Source organism: Salmo trutta, chromosome 15, assembly GCF_901001165.1.
Source record: "Salmo trutta chromosome 15, fSalTru1.1, whole genome shotgun sequence".
NCBI classification, from domain to species: Eukaryota; Metazoa; Chordata; class Actinopteri; order Salmoniformes; family Salmonidae; genus Salmo; species Salmo trutta.
This window is the reverse complement of record NC_042971.1, coordinates 30,661,770-30,680,909: the sequence shown is the minus strand read 5'-3', so window position 1 is coordinate 30,680,909 and position 19,140 is coordinate 30,661,770. Positions and strand designations below refer to the sequence as shown.

The following is a 19,140-nucleotide window of genomic DNA, read 5'->3' as shown; positions in this document are numbered from 1 at the left end:
AGGCAGAATGGGGAAAGATTGACTCTGAAGTGATTAGAGATGTAGAGACAAGCTCCTCTTGGGTTCTCCAAAAAGTTTCACTATTGGAGAAGTGTGGGGATACCAAAATAGCTTCTTGTGGTTAGGTGATTCTTCTTTTTCTTGGTCCTTCATCATCTAAAACTCTTACATTAGCATCATGGTGTTATGGCTTATGCTTTTTGCTGCTGTACATGAACGTGTATTGATATTTACAACTTCATATGAATCCAACTGTCAACATTGGTTTGTTCATTTGTCTCAAGAAGTCATGCAATTGCTAGCCTGTGCTTCAAGCCTGCTCCTGGAAAAAGCATGACATAATTTTAATTCGGTTTAATTGACTGTTTCAAACAAGGAATATGTAGATGGGTATCAAAGGGACTCCCCCTCGAAGGTTGAGGTTGATAAAACAGGCATGTGTGCCAGCTTCTGTGACTTCCCTGTCTAAATCCCAGGCCTTCCACAAGATGTGGGTGTGTTTTCATGGCTCCCAGGTGAGCTGCAGGTGTGTTGCAGCCAGGAAGTGCTAGCAGCGCTAAGTCAATATTGAACCAGGCGGAGCATCACACACAACAGAAATCCTGCAGCTGAACCTCCACACACATATATACACACACACACACACACACACACACACACACACACTGCACAGTCATACACAGCCATAAAGCATTATGCATAGCTATAGTGTTATACACAGTCGTAAAGCATTATACATAGCTATAGCATTATACATAGCTATAGAGTGTTATACACAGTCGTAAAGCATTATACATAGCTATAGAGTGTTATACACAGTCATAAAGCATTATACATAGCTATAGAGTGTTATACACAGTCGTAAAGCATTGTAGGCCTACACATCTCACAGGTCTCTTTCCAAAAATTGAGAGAGACGTCCTGGTCAAATAATAATTAAATACGTTTGAGGATCGAAAGGAGCGTTATCAACAACCATAAGACATCATACCAAGCCATAGATTGTTGTACAGTCATAGTGTGTTTATGCATAGTCTACAGGGGTATACACTTTTGTTGATACCTGCAAATACAAGATTCTCTACGGCTGTCAAATTGACCTTTGCTCTATTTGCATCGTCACTACCACATTGTCTGCTCTCCATTGTCATGTGAGGCAGTGTGGGAATCTACCATTTACCTGTGAGTGGGAGGCTGACTAGGCTAGTGGATGAGATGAGGAGGAGGTGGTGTTGATAGCCCTGGGTCCCCGCAGAGTGGAGAGAGAGAATGAGGGGGTGGAACAATGGTTAGCCTCGGTGAACCGATCCATAGTGGAAGTGTGTGCACACACTCATTTACAAATGTACACGAATGTGTATTTACACATGCGCGCACACACACATATACTGTACATACACACTCACACCTCAATCACAACACAATGCAAAAAATGTAGTCTAAGCGTGGGTAAGCACTGGCCGTGTCCTGATTGGGCGCTGGGTTGCCATGCCAGATGTTACTTTTGTCCTTGCCAATCCCGAATAAGTCAATCATGACACTCACTCCTCTCAATGGCAATTAGTGAAAGGGCACACTCATTAATTTAGCTGGACCAAGAGGTAATGCCATGCAGATTAACATGTTGAAAAATATATAATACTGTCACTACCTGCTACCTCTAACCAACCAAGGTTTCTAAATTGACAAATGTGAGAGTTATTCAGCTTTTCTTGAAGGAGTGCTGCACACAGCCCTGAGCCCAAATAGGGAGAGGAAAGAGAGAGGGACTGTTACTGGGTGTGGCTGAGGTCGGATGGATTTAGAAGTGGGAGGACAGAAGGACACTTGGAGGGAGGCAGAGGTCTGTTTTCAGGGTGTTATGTCTGTATGTGTGTATGTGTGCTTGCACAAGTGTGTGTACATGTGTCTTTGTACGCATGTGTGTAGCCATCGCATGTTGTGGCCTTTTTTGTCACTAGCTGCCACGCTAAATCCTCACAGGGTCGGTCACTAAGGTTACAGACTTGAAATATCAGTTTCCCCCTGGATGGAAGAGTGGATTAGGCCCTCCTATTGCTAACTGCTGTCACAAGATAGCCCCAACACATCTCTGTGTTTTGCTAGCAGGCACTTTTCATTGGAAAGCTGTAGAAAGACAGGGAAGCAATGTTGTGTGTGCATGCTTTATTTCAAATAGTAATGGTGTTAACAATCTTAATTCAACCATGATGGAACTCTACAACAGGTTTCTATGGATTCTTGTTTGGATGAATTCAATCACTAAGACACATTTACTGAGTGAAACAAAAAAGTCCATACTGTATTTATCAAATATGGTCTGTGTAATTAATTTGGGCGGTAGCCTAGAGATTAGAGAGGTGGACCGGTTCAAGCCCTGGGCCGGACTAAACACAAAAATGTGAATGCAACTGAACTGGCAGCTAGAAGGCTGCTGGTCTCTAATGTACCATCTCCAGTTGTTGCCCTTGAGCAAGGCACTTAACTACACACAATTACTATCCATCCAGGGGCACTGCACCCCTGCTGACCGTGTGTGTGTGTGTGTGTGTGTGTGTGTGTGTTGGGAAGGGCAGAAGACCAATATCAGTTTTAACCAATGGACAATAAAGTTGTATTCTGTAAGGAATATATAGGGTGTCCAATCAAAATCTTTTGACCAATGGGTAAATATGTTAATTGTGTACATAATCCTCTAAGAAAGCCATTGGTCCAAACCTCATGTCTCTATCATCTGTTCACAATTTATTGGAGTTTTTACCCATGTAGGATGGTCAAAATTAGGGGTGACTAAATCAATGGAGGCCAGAGAAGAACATCTGAAAAAAAATCTGGAAAATAGCATTGCGTCAGCTAGGCTGGATGCTGTGTGAGAATTTATGCTACCTGACAAGTTTACCATTGAAGTCGTCCTTTCATCTCAAATCTGGAGGATATAAAACACTATAGAGGTAAGATAGATATTGATTTTGAGACATGACATGTAGTATTTTCATGTTTTAGTATACACTGTTCAAATTAGATCAAATACAATTGAATTTGGCACATGCGACGAATACAACAAGTGTAGACCTTACCTTGAAATGCTTACTTACAAGCCCTTAACCAACAATGCAGTTTTAAGAAAAATAGTTAAAGTGAAGTTGCTGTTATTTTTCAAAGACTTCATACAAAAATAAGCCTATCTCTGTGAAATATTGTAGTGGAATTATTGTAATGAAAAGGAGAGACTTTTAGATTTCTTCAAAACAATCAAACTTTATTATTTAATTACTGCAGTAATGGAGCTGGGGCTGGATTCACAAAACCTTAAGAAATGTATTCTTAACTGCCATGTTTTCCTTAACTATAGACTTAAGAACAAAGTTAGGCAAAGTTGCTATTCCGCAATAAAGTTATTGGAAATGTTCTTAAGGTTTTTCCTAAGTTTCTTCCTAAGAAAAAAGTTAAGAAGAAATGGGATTCATGAAAATAATGCTTTGGGATATCTTCTTGGAAATGTACTTAACTTTAGGACAGCTAAACCCTTGTCTTGAGACGAATGGATACTTTTGTAAACATGAAGGATTTCTTGCACCACAGACACAGTTGGCTACCGGATATTTAAATACAGCAAGAAAACAAATTAAACGTTCATTATCTAGCTAGCTAGTAATTAGCAATATATTACAATATTCTAGAAGTGTTAAATAGCTAGCGTTATCTCGTCAATTTGCAAAGAAGAACTTGGCTAACTTAGCTAACGTTAACGTCATTAGCTATGTTGTTTGCTGTAATGTCGGGACGCGTTGGCTAGCTAAGGTAGCTACCTAATTTACTGGTTGCGCAGTCCCTCTACCACCATCTCTCCTATCATGGATGACACCTTCTCCTCCAGCTGGTCCACATTAATGGTCTCTCAGTTCCCTTCTTCTTAGCAGCCGACTTGATGTCGGACCACTTTTTTACGGCATTTACGGTCCATTGCCATAGCCCCGACGACAGAGACAGACTCGGCCACTCTTGCCCATCCTCTCTTTGGTGTCTGCAGTGACCCCGCAGTTATCAAGTCTCCCCAACAGCATCCTTTTCCTGGCTGCTATTTCCTCCACCATCACGTCAAGCTCTTGTTTGCTGAAGTTTTTATTGCGCTTTCCTTGGTTATCCATTTTTGATTTTGATGTACAGTAGCTAACGCTAGTCTGGCTATAATGTGTGAAAAATAACGTTTTTTTTGTGTGTATAAGGGGTTCGCGAGCCAACTAAAACATTTTTATTCTCGAGACAAAGCAAAAAAATGTAATAAAATGTAAATATCAACATTTTATTATAGTGGGCCAAATCCTATCATCCCTGTCACATATGCTTATTTATTCATTTCAAGCACGTCACTAATGTCAATGCCACATAAGAAGATATTTACGAAGTTCTTAAGAAAGATATTTACGAAGATCCTAAGAAAACTATGAATTCTTAAGAACATTTTGAGGAATTGCATTTCCGAACTAATGAACTTCTTATTTTTTTTGTCTTAAACCTGTTGAGGATCTTATCCCGATCTTATCCCGGTATTGGGATTCATTGTCATGTGACCATGGCGGGGAATTCAAAACTGCAAGAGTAATCATTTCAAAAAATCAAATAATCAACTATTTTCCTCCATTTGAAAGATATATCTCCTAAATCTAACCACGCTGTCCGATTTTCAGAGGCATTACGGAGAATGCATAAAGTTAGGTTATGTGAGGAGAGTACATTGACAATAGCTGCGTGTAATGTTTAGCCAATTCAAAGAAGGGCATCAACAGACAGAAAACTAGCTAGAATTATGCACTTACCTTTGACAATCTGCATCAGATGACACTCATAGGACATTATGTTATACAATACATGCATTTTTAGTTCCATCAAGTTCATATTTATATCCAAAAACAGCATTTACAGTCGCGGTGAAATTCAGAATTTTTTTCGGCTCGAATGCACCCAGTGAATCCAGCATTACAAATCACGGAATTACTATTCGAAAACATTGGTAAATTATAATATTGTCATTCAAAGAATAATATATTATCATCTCGTAATTGCTACCGAATGGCCAGATCTCAAAATAACTTTACTGGGAAATCACATTTTGCATAAACTGGGTACTATGCTAACAACAATAAGCTATATGCTAAGCTAAGCTAAGCTATACCGTTAGCATTAGCATCATCTAATATCGATAATAACATTCTAAATATCCCCTTACCTTTGATTATCTCCATCAGAAGGTGCTGCCAGAGATCCCAGGTCCAGAACAAATGTGGTTTCTTTTGACAAAGTTCATAATTTATGTCCAAATAGTTAGCGTTCAGTAGGCTCCCACAAAATGAGGTGGGCAGTGTAAAGTCACGTCGAAAAGCTAAAGAAAACCTAGTAAATAATCTATTTACGTTTGTTTAAACATGTCAAACGTTGTTTAGCACTAATCTTTTGTTCCATTTTTAACGTGAAACATCAGTAAACATCAGTAATATTTTCACACAACCTATCAAGTGTCTAGAATAAACGATAATGACAAAGGCACTCTTCTCAGATTCATGCGCAGGCGCAAAAAATGAAGTGATGACGTGTCAACTTGTAAGCTTTCTAATTCGGTCACTATTCATGACAGATGCTTCCAACAACTTTCTAAAGATCGTTGACATCTAGTGGAAGCAGTAGGAGTTGCGAACTGAATCCTTTCTCACTGTGGTATCTTTAAAACAATGACACTAAATAGTACAGTCACAAAATTCTCATTTTTTTTAATCTATTTTTCACAGGTTTTTGCCTGCAATATGAGTTTTGTTATACTTACAGACACCATTCAAACTGTTTTAGAAAATTCAGAGTGTTTTCTATCCGAATGTGTTAATAATATGCATATCCTAGCTTATGAGTTGGTGTAGGAGGCAGTTAAAAATGGGCACATATTTCTTTCAAAATTCTCAATACTGCCCCCGTGGCCCGTAGAGGTTAAGTAGCTTCTTAAGTTTTTTCGTAAGTAATGTTTGTGAATCTGGTCCCTGGTCGGTAATCACCCCTGGAGGTGATCACTGAGAACTCAACGAGCTGGTTTGAGCCACCGCATTTTATAGTAAATTCCATCCTCCTTTAGTCTACATGACACACAACAGATGTATGGAATGGGTCACAAGGTTAAGATTTGTATGAAAGATACTTATAATTCACAAAAACAGTCCTCATTGTGTGTAAAAACAGTCCTGATTGTGTAGAGACCAGTGTCTGGACCCCAACTCCACACAGAAGCCATCTCCCCCTGGTACCCCAGTACAGAAACATTAACTCATGCTCTGGAATGCGGTATCACACAAAGACATGGTAAATCTCCCAGAGGCCCATCCTCAGTAGAACACACACAGATGAGCATTCTAACAGCCCCTTATTCTGTTGCATAAAACAACCATTTGATGCAATAACAGCATTATAACATAATCTTGTAATTTCCCCCATAATGTCAACGGAGCTCTGAGCGTGCTGCAAGCTTTTTATTTCCAAAGCCTTTTACATTTAATTCAGCTGGTGTCATGCTAATTTTGCTATTTGTAAGCCTTGGAAACAACTTGGAAGACACGACCACAAAATGTAAAATCCTCAAAAGTTTTGGCGAGAAAGTTGCACCTCTGTGTCAACAGAAGTCAGTGCTTTGTATCGGATGTATTAGGTTACAAAATCCAACTTTTGGGATATAATGTTAATTATAAACTGGATGGTTCAAACCCTGAATAGCCGTGGTATAGCAGACCGTATACCACAGGTATGACAAAACATTTATTTTTACTGCTCTAATTACGTTGATAACCAGTTTATAATAGCAATAAGGCTCCTCGTGCGTTTGAAATATGGCCAATATACCACGGCTATGTGCTGTGTTCAGGCACTAAGAACAACCCTTAGCCGTGGTATGTTGGCCATTTACCACATCCCCTTGTGCCTTATTGCTTAATGTTACAGTACATGACCAAAGGTTTGTGGGCACCCCTTCAAATTAGTGGATTTAGCTATTTCAGCCACACCCGTTGCTGACAGGTGTATAAAATCGAGCACACAGCCATGCAATCTATATAGACAAACATTGGCAGTAGAATGGCCCATACTGAAGAACTCAGTGACTTTCAACGTGGCACCGTCATAGGATGCCACCTTTCCAACAAGTCAGTTCGTCAAATTTCTGCTCTGCTAGAGCTGCCCCTGTCAACTGTAAGTGCTGTTATTGTATAGTGGAAAAGTCTAGGAGCAACAGCGGCTCAGCCGCGAAGTGGTAAGCCACACAAGCTCACAGAACGGGACCGGCGAGTGCTGAAGCGTGTAGAGCACCAAAATCGTCTGTCCTCGGTTGCAACACTCACTACTGAGTTCCAAACTTTCTCTGAAAGCAACATCAGCACAATAACTGTTCGTCTGGAGCTTCATGAAATGGGTTTCCATGGCCAAGCAGCAGCACACAAGGATAAGATCACCATGCTCAATGCCAAGCATCAGCTAGAGTGGTGTAAAGTTTGCCGCCATTGGACTGTGGAGCAGTGGAAACGCGCTCTCTGAATTGATGAATCGCGCTTCACCATCTGGCAGTCCGACGGACAAATCTGGGTTTGGCGGATGCCAGGAGAACCCTACCTACCCGATTGCATAGTGCCAACTGTAAAGTTTGGTGGAAGAATAATGGTCTGGGGCTGTTTTTCATGGTTCAGGCTCCTTAGTTCCAGTACAGGGTAATCTTAACGCTACAGCATACAATGACATGCTAGATGATTCTGTGCTTCCAAATTTGTGGAAACAGTTTGGGGAAGGCCCTTTCCTGTTTCAGCATGACAATTCCCCCGTGCACAAAGCGAGGTCCATACAGAAATGGTTTGTTGAAATTGATGTGGAAGACCTTGACTGGCCTGCACAGAGACCTGACCTCAAACCCACTAATGCTCTTGTGGCTGAATGTTCCAACATCTAGTTGAAAGCCTTCCCAGAAGAGTGGAGGCTGTTATAGCAGCAAAGGGGAGACCAACTCCATATTAATGCCCATGATTTTGGAATGAGATGTTCAACGAGCAGGTGTCCACATACTTTTAGCCATGTAGTGTACAGTCGAAGTCGGAAGTTTACATACACCTTAGCCAAATACAGTTAAACTCAAGTTTTTCACAATTCATTACATTTTAATCCTAGTAAAAATGACCTGTCTTAGGTCAGTTAGGATCAACACTTTATTGTAAGAATGTGAAATGTCAGAATAATAGTAGAGATAATTATTTCTTTCAGCTTTTATTTCTTTCATCACATTCCCAGTGAGTCAGAAGTTTACATACACTCAATTAGTATTTGGTAGCATTGCCTTTAAATTGTTTAACTTGGGTCAAACGTTTTGGGTAGCCTTCCACAAGCTTCCCAGAATAACTTGGGTGAATTTTGGCCCATTCCTCCTGACAGAGCTGGTGTAACTGAGTCATGTTTGTAGGCCTCCTTGCTCGCATGTGCTTTTTCAGTTCTGCCCACAAATTTTCTATAGGATTGAGGTCAGGGCTTTGTGATGGCCACTCCAATACCTTGACTTTGTTGTCCTTAAGCCATTTTGCCACAACTTTGGAAGTATGCTTGGGGTCATTGTCCATTTGGAAGACCCATTTGCGACCAAGCTTTAACTTCCTGACTGATGTCTTGAGATGTTGCTTCAATATATCCACATCATTTTCCTTCCTCATAATGCCATCTATTTTGTGAAGTGCACCAGTCCCCCCTGCAGCAAAGCACCCCCACAACATGATGCTGCCACCCCCGTGCTTCACAGTTGGGATGGTGTTCTTCAGCTTGCAAGCCTCCCCCTTTTTCCTCCTAACATAATGATGGTCATTATGGCCAAACAGTTCTATTTTTGTTTCATCAGACCAGAGGACATTTCTCCAAAAAGTACGATCTTTGTCCCCATGTGCAGTTGCAAACCGTAGTCTGGCTTTTTTATGGTGGTTTTGGAGTAGTGGCTTCTTCCTTGCTGAGCGGCCTTTCAGGTTATGTCCATATAGGACTCGTTTTACTGTGGCTATAGATACCTTTGTACCTGTTTCCTCCAGCATTTTCACAAGGTCCTTTGCTGTTCTGGGATTGATTTGCACTTTTCACACCAAAGTACGTTCATCTCTATGAGACAGAAAGCATCTCTTTCCTGAGCGGTATGACGTGGTGTCCCATGGTGTTTATACTTGCGTACTATTGTTTGTACAGATGAACGTGGTACCTTCAGGCATTTGGAAATTGCTCCCAAGTATGAACCAGACTTGTGGAGGTCTACAATTCTTTTTCTGAGGTCTTGGCTGATTTATTTTGTTTGTCCCATGATGTCAAGCAACGAGGCACTGAGTTTGAAGGTTGGCCTTGAAATACATCCACAGGTACACCTCCAATTGACTGAAATTATGTCAATTAGCCTATCAGAAGTTTCTAAAGCCATGATATAATTTTCTGGAATTTTCCAAGCTATTTAAAGGCACAGTCAACTTAGTGTATGTAAACTTCTGACCCACTGGAATTGTGATACAGTGAATTATAAGTGAAATAATCTGTCTGTAAACAATTGTTGGAAAAATTACTTGTGTCATGCACAAAATAGATGTCCTAACCGACTTGCCAAAACTATAGTTTGATAACAAGAAATTTGTGGAGTGGTTGAAAAATTAGTTTTAATGACTACAACGTAAGTGTATGTAAACTTCTGCCTTCAACTGTATGTTAGAGAAAGACCCCACTGAACGATTCAGAACATTTGTCTTGGTAAAATGTATTTTATAACATAAGGAAGTGAAATGTCGTTACCAAAGCGCTCTGCACAGAGTGGGTGGACACCCTAGAATATGTTCTATGCAGTTATGAATTCATATATGCTTTTATGAATGCATAGCAAATTTTATAATGTATTTTTATGGGTGTAATTGGAGGCACCATAAACTCATTACACCCAAGTGGTTCATAGAAACTATTACAGTATCTTGCAAAAGTATTCACCCCCTTGGCGTTTTTCCTATTTTGTTGCATTACAACCTGTAATTTAAATTGATATTTATTTGGATTCCATGTAATGGGCATACACAAAATAGTCAAAATTGGAGAAGTGAAATGAAAAAAAATACTTTTTTCAAATAAATTCTAAAAAATAAAAAACGGAAAAGTGGTGCTATGGGGCTATGAGGCCCCTAAATAAGATCTGGTGCAACCAATTACCTTCAGAAGTCACACAGATTGCGCACAGGTGGACTTTATTTAATTAACTAAGTGTCACATGATCTGCCATGTGATCTCAGTATATATACACCTGTTCTGAAAGGCCCCACGGTCTGCAACACCACTAAGCAAGGAGCACCACCAAGCAAGCGGCACCATGAAGACCAAGAAGCTTTCCAAACGGGGACAAAGTTGTGGAGAAGTACAGATCAGGTTTGGGTTATAAAAAAATATCCGCAACTTTGAACATCTCACGGAGCACCATTAAATCCATTGTTAAAAAATTAAAAGAATATGGCTCCACAACAATCCTGCCAAGAGAGTGCCGCCCACCAAAACTCACGGTCCAGGCAAGGAGGGCATTAATCAGAGAGGCAATAAAGAAACCAAATATAACCCTGAAGGAGCTGCAAAGGTCCACAGCGGAGATTGGAGTGTCTGTCCATAGGACCACTTTAAGCCGTACACTCCACAGAACTGGGCTTTACGCAAGAGTGGCCAGAAATAAAGCCATTGCTTAAAGAAATAAAATAAGCAAACACGGTTGGTGTTTGCCAAAAGGCATGTTAGAGACTCCCCAAGAGACTCCCCAAACATATGGAAGAAGGTACTCTGGTCAGATGAGACTAAAATGTAGCTTTTTGGCCATCAAGGAAAACACTATGTCTGGAACAAACCCAACACCTCTCATCACCCAGAGAATACCATCCCTGCTGTGGGGATGTTTTTCATCAGCAGAGACTGGGAAACTGGTCAGATTTGAAGGAATGATGGATGGTGCTAAATACAGGGAAATTCTTGAGGGAAACCTGTTTCAGTCTTCCAGAGATTTGAGACTGGGACGGAGGTTCACCTTCCAACAGGACAATAACCCTAAGCCTACTGCTAAAGCAACACTCAAGTGGTTTAAGGGGAAACATTTTAAATGTCTTGGAATGGCCTAGTCAAAGCCCAGACCTCAATCCAATTGAGAGTCTGTGGTATGACTTAACGATTGCTGTACACCAGCAGGAACCCAAACAACTTGAAGGAGCTGGAGCAGTTTTGCCTCGAAGAATGGGCAAAAATCCCAGTGGCTAGATGTGCCAAGCTTATAGAGACATACCCCAAGAGACTTGTAGCTGTAATTGCTGCAAAAGGTAGCTCTACAAAATATTGACTTTGGGGGGTGAATAGTTATGTTCTGTCTTTTTTGTCTTATTTCTTTCACAAGAAAAAATATTTTACATCTTCAAAATGGTAGGCATGTTGTGTAAATCAAATGATACAACCCCCCCCCCAAAATCTATTTTAATTCCAGGTTTTAAGGCAACAAAATAGGAAAAATGCCAAGGGGGTGAATACTTTCGCAAGGCACTGTATCCATCTTTTCAGCCCCATCTTTGCTTTTTTAAACAGGAAATTTGTGAAATACTGCCTTTGAAACAGACAATGTGTCTCCCACCAGGGGCTGGGTTAGGCAGAGATAGAAGCAGGCAGACAGGCAGATGAGACTAGCATGTGATTAATCCTACGCTGATGCCTCTCTCGCTTCCTCTTTCTTTCTCTCCTAAATCTCGCTCTTTCTCTTTGCGCCTCGTCCTCCCAGACTACTTGCCCGAATGGGGCTATGGGCGCCCACTCTCTGCCATCGTGATGAGTGATGCATCTGTACGCACAAACACACACACACACACACACACTCACACAAAGACAAGTACGCACACACATGTGTTCTTGGATATACAGGACCAGTCAAAAGTTTGGACACACCTAATCATTACAGGGTTTTTCTTTATTTTGACTATTTTCTACATTGTGTAATAATAATTAAGACATCAAAACTATGAGATTACACATATTGAATCATGTTGTAACCAAAAAAAGGTTAAACATATAAAAATATATTTGAGATTCTTCAAAGTAGCCACCCTTTGCCTTGATGACAGCTTTGGACACTCTTGGTTACAAGATGTGTTATTTCATAGTTTTGATGTCTTCACTATTATTCTACAATGTAGAAAATAGTAAATATAATGAAAAACCCTTGAATGAGTAGGTATGCCCAAACGTTTGACTGGTACTGTATAGTACACACAGACATACAAAGACATACTGTATACTTGTGCGTGCACACACACACAGATCATCCCTGAGGATACTAATTTAGCCTGTCACAATGACATTTGGTCTGTCTTCATCAGTTACAGTTAGCCATTACCAGTTTGATAACTTTATGAGGTTTATTGCTGTTTCAGAATGTATAGTCTTCTATTGTGCTGGAAATACTCAATTGCTGTTGGTTATAGGTTGGTTATTGGAGACCAACTCTATGGATTGTCTTTGTTATTGTAGCTGGTAGGAACACAACTAATGAGGAACTGGAGAGCATGCTGGAGAGTGACAACCCTGCCATCTTCACATCAGGGGTGAGTGACCACACATACACACTTACAAGTAGCCTATACACAAACAAGAACATGCAAGTGTCTGAGATAATCATACACAGTACAATCATCTAGCAGATGAGCTTTCTCTGTTGGCGAGGTGTGGCATACCAAATGAGTATGCCACACCTACAAGGGGGAGAACTTGTGTGTGGGTATGAGTGTGTGATGACACAAACTGTGTCTCTGTCTCTCCTAGATCATCATGGACTCCAACATCACCCAGCAGGCCATGAATGAGATTGAGACGAGACACACTGAGATCATCAAGCTGGAGAACAGCATCAGAGAACTTCACGACATGTTCATGGACATGGCCATGCTGGTGGAGAGCCAGGTTGGAGTCTATACACACTGACTGGCCAACACACAACAATGAAGACTACACACATACCAATTAGAAAACCCACGACAATGAAATCCCTCTCTTTCTGTTTCCTGCTCCTCCGTTCACCTTCACCTTCTCTCTCTCTCTTTTTTCAGGGGGAGATGATAGATCGTATAGAGTACAACGTGGAGCACTCAGTGGACTATGTAGAGAGGGCCGTGTCTGACACCAAGAAGGCAGTAAAGTACCAGAGTAAAGCCAGGAGGGTAAGTCAAATACTAACTGTCAATGTGACCTGATGCGAGTGTTATCGTTAGATATGACATAGATGCTACGTGGCATGACGTTGATGTGAGGTAAGTTGACGTCAGGTGGCTTGGTCAGCTGTGCATGTCTTTCCCAAAATAAATAAAAGATTCAGTGAGAGATAATTGACTCAGGCCCATAGGTGTCTGTCTCTCTCTCTCTCCATTCAGTGGTTCAACGAGAAGATTGTCACACAGCATACATTACATTTTAGATGTCTCGTCCACCCCCTTGTGTCTGAACAGACACAGTGCAGGATGGGATGGGACCCTGCTCACATAGAAGTGATGCTTATAAAGTTGTTGTCTGTGCAATGGGGAACAGTGCCTGTCCCTTCATATTGGTCACACAGCCCTCTCCCAGCTCCTAACCAGACAAAACATTGGACCCACAAACCCACTTTTAAAGTGAATATGTCACATATTGACATCAATTGATCTCGGGAGACCCCCGTGGAAAAAGATACTATTAATTTCACCTCTTCTGTTTTGCTCATCTCCTGTAGTAAATAAATCTGCATCTAGTGTTATAGGTGGGTAAATTAAACAGTCACAAATAAAGGTGCACAAACTGTTTACTTGGATTTACCCTCCACTACCCTCAACCCCTTTTCAACCCAGGCAAACCATGCATGACCTTATGTGACATGGTCTCATTGAAGTCCATGTGTCTATATACCCTCAACACTGCTGCTGTGACAGAACAGCATGAATCTCCCCAAGCCTACTGCTGTCTGCTGGGTTACATCTATTATTCAACTGTCTCTTCTACACACACTGTAGAACTTACCATTAGGCACAGATCTAGGACCATCTTACTCTCACCAACTCCTGAGCATTGCTATCAGAGAGAAAATGTGAAACTGACGTAAGACCAGCGGATAGGCCGGGTAAACTTCATCAGACTCCTCCCGAATGACAGGCTGTACAATATTGCCACCACTTGGTCAGATAATAGTACAGCAGGTCAAGGTTGAGAGAAGTTGCAATTTAAACAGACAATTAAAGTATGACTCTAATACAAAGCTCATATATAGAGAATAAAACCCTATTCCAATACATGAACATACTTTCAAAATGTATCTGTTTGCTTAAGGCTGTGAAATGCTGGGGCATGTGTGTATTTCCTAGCAATGTCAGTGTGTAAGCATGCCCGTGTGTGTTTTACCTGTTGCACATAACTGTGTTGTTGGCAATATGGTTAGTAGTATTTCTGACAATAACATTTTCTTGACATTTTGGTAACGCCATTTCCCCCTCTACTCTTTCATGCTGCCTGGAATCCTTGTTTTATTTCTATTGACATAATGCAATAATGGTCATGCAGAAGAAAATAATGATTATTATATGTTGTGTGGTGCTTGGTATTGTTATTGCCTCCAGTGTTGGTGGAAGTTTAGCATAGAAGACACATTATACACATATAGACGCACACACACAAATAAAAGATAGACAGTGTACAGGGCAGGTGTATTCGTTATGCATGAGTGTCTCTTGTAAATAATGTGGTTCTAAACGTCTTATTGATTGTTGAATGTTTTACAGTGACATTTAAAATGTATTTGGGGTCTGATTGTAACTGGGAGCGGGTCATTAGTGTTTTTGACAACAGTACTGTAACTCTTACATTCCAATTGAAAATAACTCTTTATATTTTGTATGTCCAAATAAATGGCCTCTTTTGATGAGTGAAGTCAGCGTTTTCTGATTGATTTGTCTGACCAATACTTGGTCAATACAACGATCTAGCTATCTATAACCAGAAAATGACATTTCCGAAAGAAAATGTGTGTGCTTGCTTGTCTTGAAATATTTATGGTGGTGAAATCGTCATAACCCTGCCCTCTGATTAGTCCCTTCATAACATCGTCATAACCCTACGCTCAGATTGGTCCCTTCGTAATAACATTGTCATAACCCTGCTCTGTGATTGGTCCCTTCATGATGACATCATCATAACCCTGCTTTCTGAATGGTTCCTTAGTAATGACATCGTCATAACTGCTCTCTGATAGATCCCTTCATAATGACATCATCATCATAACCCTCCTTTCTGATTGGTCCCTTCCTAATTACATCGTTATAACCCTGCTTTCTGATTGGTCCCTTCATAGTGACATCGTCATAACCACGTTTTCTTGAATTTGATGATATAATCTTGAATCCCATTCAAAAACAGTACGTAACATGATCCAGGAAGTAGGCTGGACTTTTATAGTGTATTGAGTGTAGCACATTATATTTATAGACACCTGGCTGTGTCATTATGCTATCACTCACTATCTCCTCTCCCAGCGGCCATGGATCTGTGTGAATGACTCAGTGTGACCTGTTTGTTCTGTCCCTCACTCTGTAGCACACTGGATATGTTCCTACATCAATCTACACACAGTACCCCATAATGACAAAGCGAAAACTGTTTTTTTTAAATGTTTTGAAATGTATTACAAATAAATAAGTATTCAAACCCTTTTGCGATGAGACTCGAAATTTAGCTCATGTGCATCCTGTTTCCATTGATCATTCTTGAGATGTTTCTACAACTTGATTGGAGTCCACCTGTGGTAGGTTAAATTGATTTGTACATGATTTGGAAATGCACACACCTGTCCATATAAGGTCCCATAGTTGACAGTGCATGTCAGAGCAAAATGAGTGCATGTCGAGCCATGAGGTCAAAGGAATTGTCCGTAGAGCTCCGAGACAGGATTGTGTCGAGGCACAGATCTGGGGAAGGGTACCAAAAAATGTCTGCAGCATTGAAGGTCCCCAAGAACACAGTGGCCTCCATCATTCTTAAATGGAAGAAGTTTGGAACCACCAAGACTCTTCCTAGAGCTGGCCGCCCGGCCAAACTGAGCAGTCGATGGATTAGGGCCTTGGTCTGGGAGGTGACCAAGAACCCGATGGTCACTCTGACAGAGCTCCAGAGTTCCTTTGTGGAGATGGGAGAACCTTCCAGAAGGACAACCATCTCTGCAGCACTCCACAAATCAGGCCTTTATGGTAGAGTGGCCAGATGGAAGCTACTCCTCAATAAAAGGCATGACAGCCTACTTGGAGTTTGCCAAAAGGCACTTAAATGACTCTCAGACCATGGGGAAACAAGATTCTCTGGTCTGTTGAAACCAAGATTGAACACTTTGGCCTGAATGCCAAGCGTCACGTCTGGAGGAAACCTGGCACCATCCCTACGGTGAAGCATGGTGGTGGCTGTATCGTGCTGTGGGGATGTTTTTCTGCGGCAGGGACTGGGAGACTAATTCTATCCTCCTGATTCCTGCTTACAAGTTCAAATTAAAGCAGGAAGCACCCGTGACTAGATCAATAAAAAAGTTGATGACGATTACCAATTGTTATGAAAACTTTAAAATCGGCCCCAATTAATCGACCATGCCGATTAATCGGTCGACCTCTAGTACCTACCCCAACCAGAAGCCATGGAGCTAAAGGCTAGAGCTGCCGCTTTCAAGGAGCAGGACTCAAACCCGGAAGCTTATAAGAAATCCCGCTATGCCCTCCGACAAACTATCGAACAGGCAAAGCGTCAATACAGGATTAAGATCGAATCGTACTACACCGGCTCTGACGCTCGTCGGATGTGGCAGGGCTTGCAAACCATTACAGACAACAAGGGGAAGCACAGCCGAGAGCTGCCCAGTGACACAAACCTACCAGATGAGCTAAACTGCTTCTACGCTCGCTTCGAGGCAAATAACACTGAAGCATGCATGAGAGCACCAGCTGTTCCTGAAGACTGTGTGATCATGCTCTCCGCAGTCAATGTGAGTAAGACCTTTAAACAGGTCAATATTCACAAGGTCACAGGAACAAGAACACTAAGGTAACCTGCCTAAACGACTACCAACCCGTAGCACTCACGTCTGTAGCCATGAAGTGCCTTGAAAGGCTGGTCATGGCTCACATCAACACCATCATCCCAGAAATCCTAGACCCACTCCAAGTTGCATACCGCCCCAAAAGATCCAAAGATGATGCAATCTGTATTGCACTCCACACTGCCCTTTCCCCCATGGACAAAAGGAACACCTATGTTAGAATGCTATTCATTGACTATAGCTCAGCATTCCAACACCATCATTAAATTTGCAGATGACACCACAGTGGTAGGCCTGATCAACAACAAGACAGCCAATAGGGAGGAGGTCAGAGACCTGGCCGTGTGGTGCCAGGACTACAACCTCTCCCTCAACGTGATCAAGACAAAGGAGGTGATTGTGGACTACAGGAAAAAGAGGACCGAGCACGCCCCCATTCTCATCGATGGGACTGCAGTGGAGCAGGTTGAGAGCTTCAAGTTCCTTGGTGTCCACATCACCAACAAACTAACATGGTCCAAGCACACCAAGACAGTCGTGAAGGAGGACATGACAAAACCTATTCCCCCTCAGGAGACTGAAAAGATTTGGCCAGGGTCCTCATCCTCAAAAGGTTCTACAGATGCACCATCGAGAGCATCATGACTGGTTTGGCAACTGCTTGACCTCCAACCAAAGGCGCTACAGAGGGTAAGCTTCCTGCCATCCAGGCCCTCTATACCAGGCGGTGTCAGAGGAAGGCCCTAAAAATTGTCTCTAGCCAGACTCCAGCCACCCTTGCATGGCAAACGGTACCGGAGCGCCAAGTCTAGGTCCTAGAGGGTTCTAAACAGCTTCTACCCCCAAGCCAATAACACTCCTGAACATCTAGTCAAATGGCTACCCAGACTATTTGCAGTGCCCCCCCCCCCCCCACCCCCTCTTTACACCACTTCTACTACTCTGTTGTCATCTATGCATAGTCACTTTAATAACTCTACCTACATGTACATATTACCTTAAATAGCCGGTGTCCCCGCACATTGACTCTGTATCGGTACCCTCCTGTATATAGTCTCGCTATTGTTATTTCACTGTTGCTCTTTAATTACTTGTTACTTTTATCTCATATTCTTATCTGTATTTTTTTTGACTGCGTTGTTGGTTATTCGGCGCATGTGACTAATAAAATTTGATTTGATTTGGGACAAGTCTCTGAATGTCCTTGAGTGGTCCTGCCAGAGCCTGGACTTGAACCTGAACAAACATCTCTGGAGAGGTCTGAAAATAGCTGTGCAACGACGCTCCCCATCCAACCTGACAGAGCTTGAGAGGATCTGCAGAGAAGAATAGGAGAAACTTCCCAAATACAGGTGTGCCTAAGAAGACTTGAGGCTGTAATCGCTTCCAAAGCTGCTTCAATAAAGTACAGATTAAAAGGTCTGAATACTTACAGTTGAAGTCGTAAGTTTACATACACTTAGGTTGGAGTCATTAAAACTTGTTTTTCAACCACTCCACAAATTTCTTGTTAACAAACTACAGTTTTGGCAAGTCGGTTAGGACATCTACTTTGTGCATGACACAAAGTCATTTTTCCAACAATTGTTTACAGACAGATTATTTCACTAATAATTCACTGTCTCACAATTCCAGTGGGTCAGAAGTTTACATACACTAAGTTGACTGTGCCTTTTAAACAGCTTGGAAAATTCCAGAAAATGATGTCATGGCTTTAGAAGCTTCTGACAGGCTAATTCAAATCAAATCAAATGTATTTATATAGCCCTTCTTACATCAGCTGATATCACAAAGTGCTGTACAGAAACCCAGCCTAAAACCCCAAACAGCAAGCAATGCAGGTGTAGAAGCATGGTGGCTTGGAAAAACTCCCTAGAAAGGCCAAAACCTAGGAAGAAACCTAGAGAGGAACCAGGCTATGAGGGGTGGCCAGTCCTCTTCTGGCTGTGCCGGGTGGAGATTATAACAGCACATGGCCTAGATGTTCAAATGTTCATAAATGACCAGCATTGTCA

At 41.6% G+C, this 19,140-nt stretch overlaps 1 protein-coding gene across 5 annotated transcripts in view; it reads left to right on the top strand.

Moving 5' to 3' along the window:
• Positions 1 to 14,979, top strand: part of LOC115148797 (syntaxin-1A) — a 43,998-nt gene extending 29,019 nt beyond the window's left edge. For 2 of the 5 annotated variants that reach the window (XM_029691032.1, XM_029691030.1), the window contains exons 7-10: positions 12,562 to 12,635; positions 12,853 to 12,990; positions 13,137 to 13,247; positions 13,458 to 14,979. In XM_029691032.1, coding sequence (XP_029546892.1) covers positions 12,562 to 12,635; positions 12,853 to 12,990; positions 13,137 to 13,247; positions 13,458 to 13,724 — 590 coding nt within the window. In that variant the 3' untranslated portion in view covers positions 13,725 to 14,979. Of the gene's footprint in view, positions 1 to 12,561; positions 12,636 to 12,852; positions 12,991 to 13,136; positions 13,387 to 13,457 lie in introns of those variants that run through there. The other 3 variants (XM_029691033.1, XM_029691035.1, XM_029691034.1) reach the window with 3 other exon arrangements.
• The last annotated feature ends 4,161 nt before the right edge of the window (positions 14,980 to 19,140 follow it).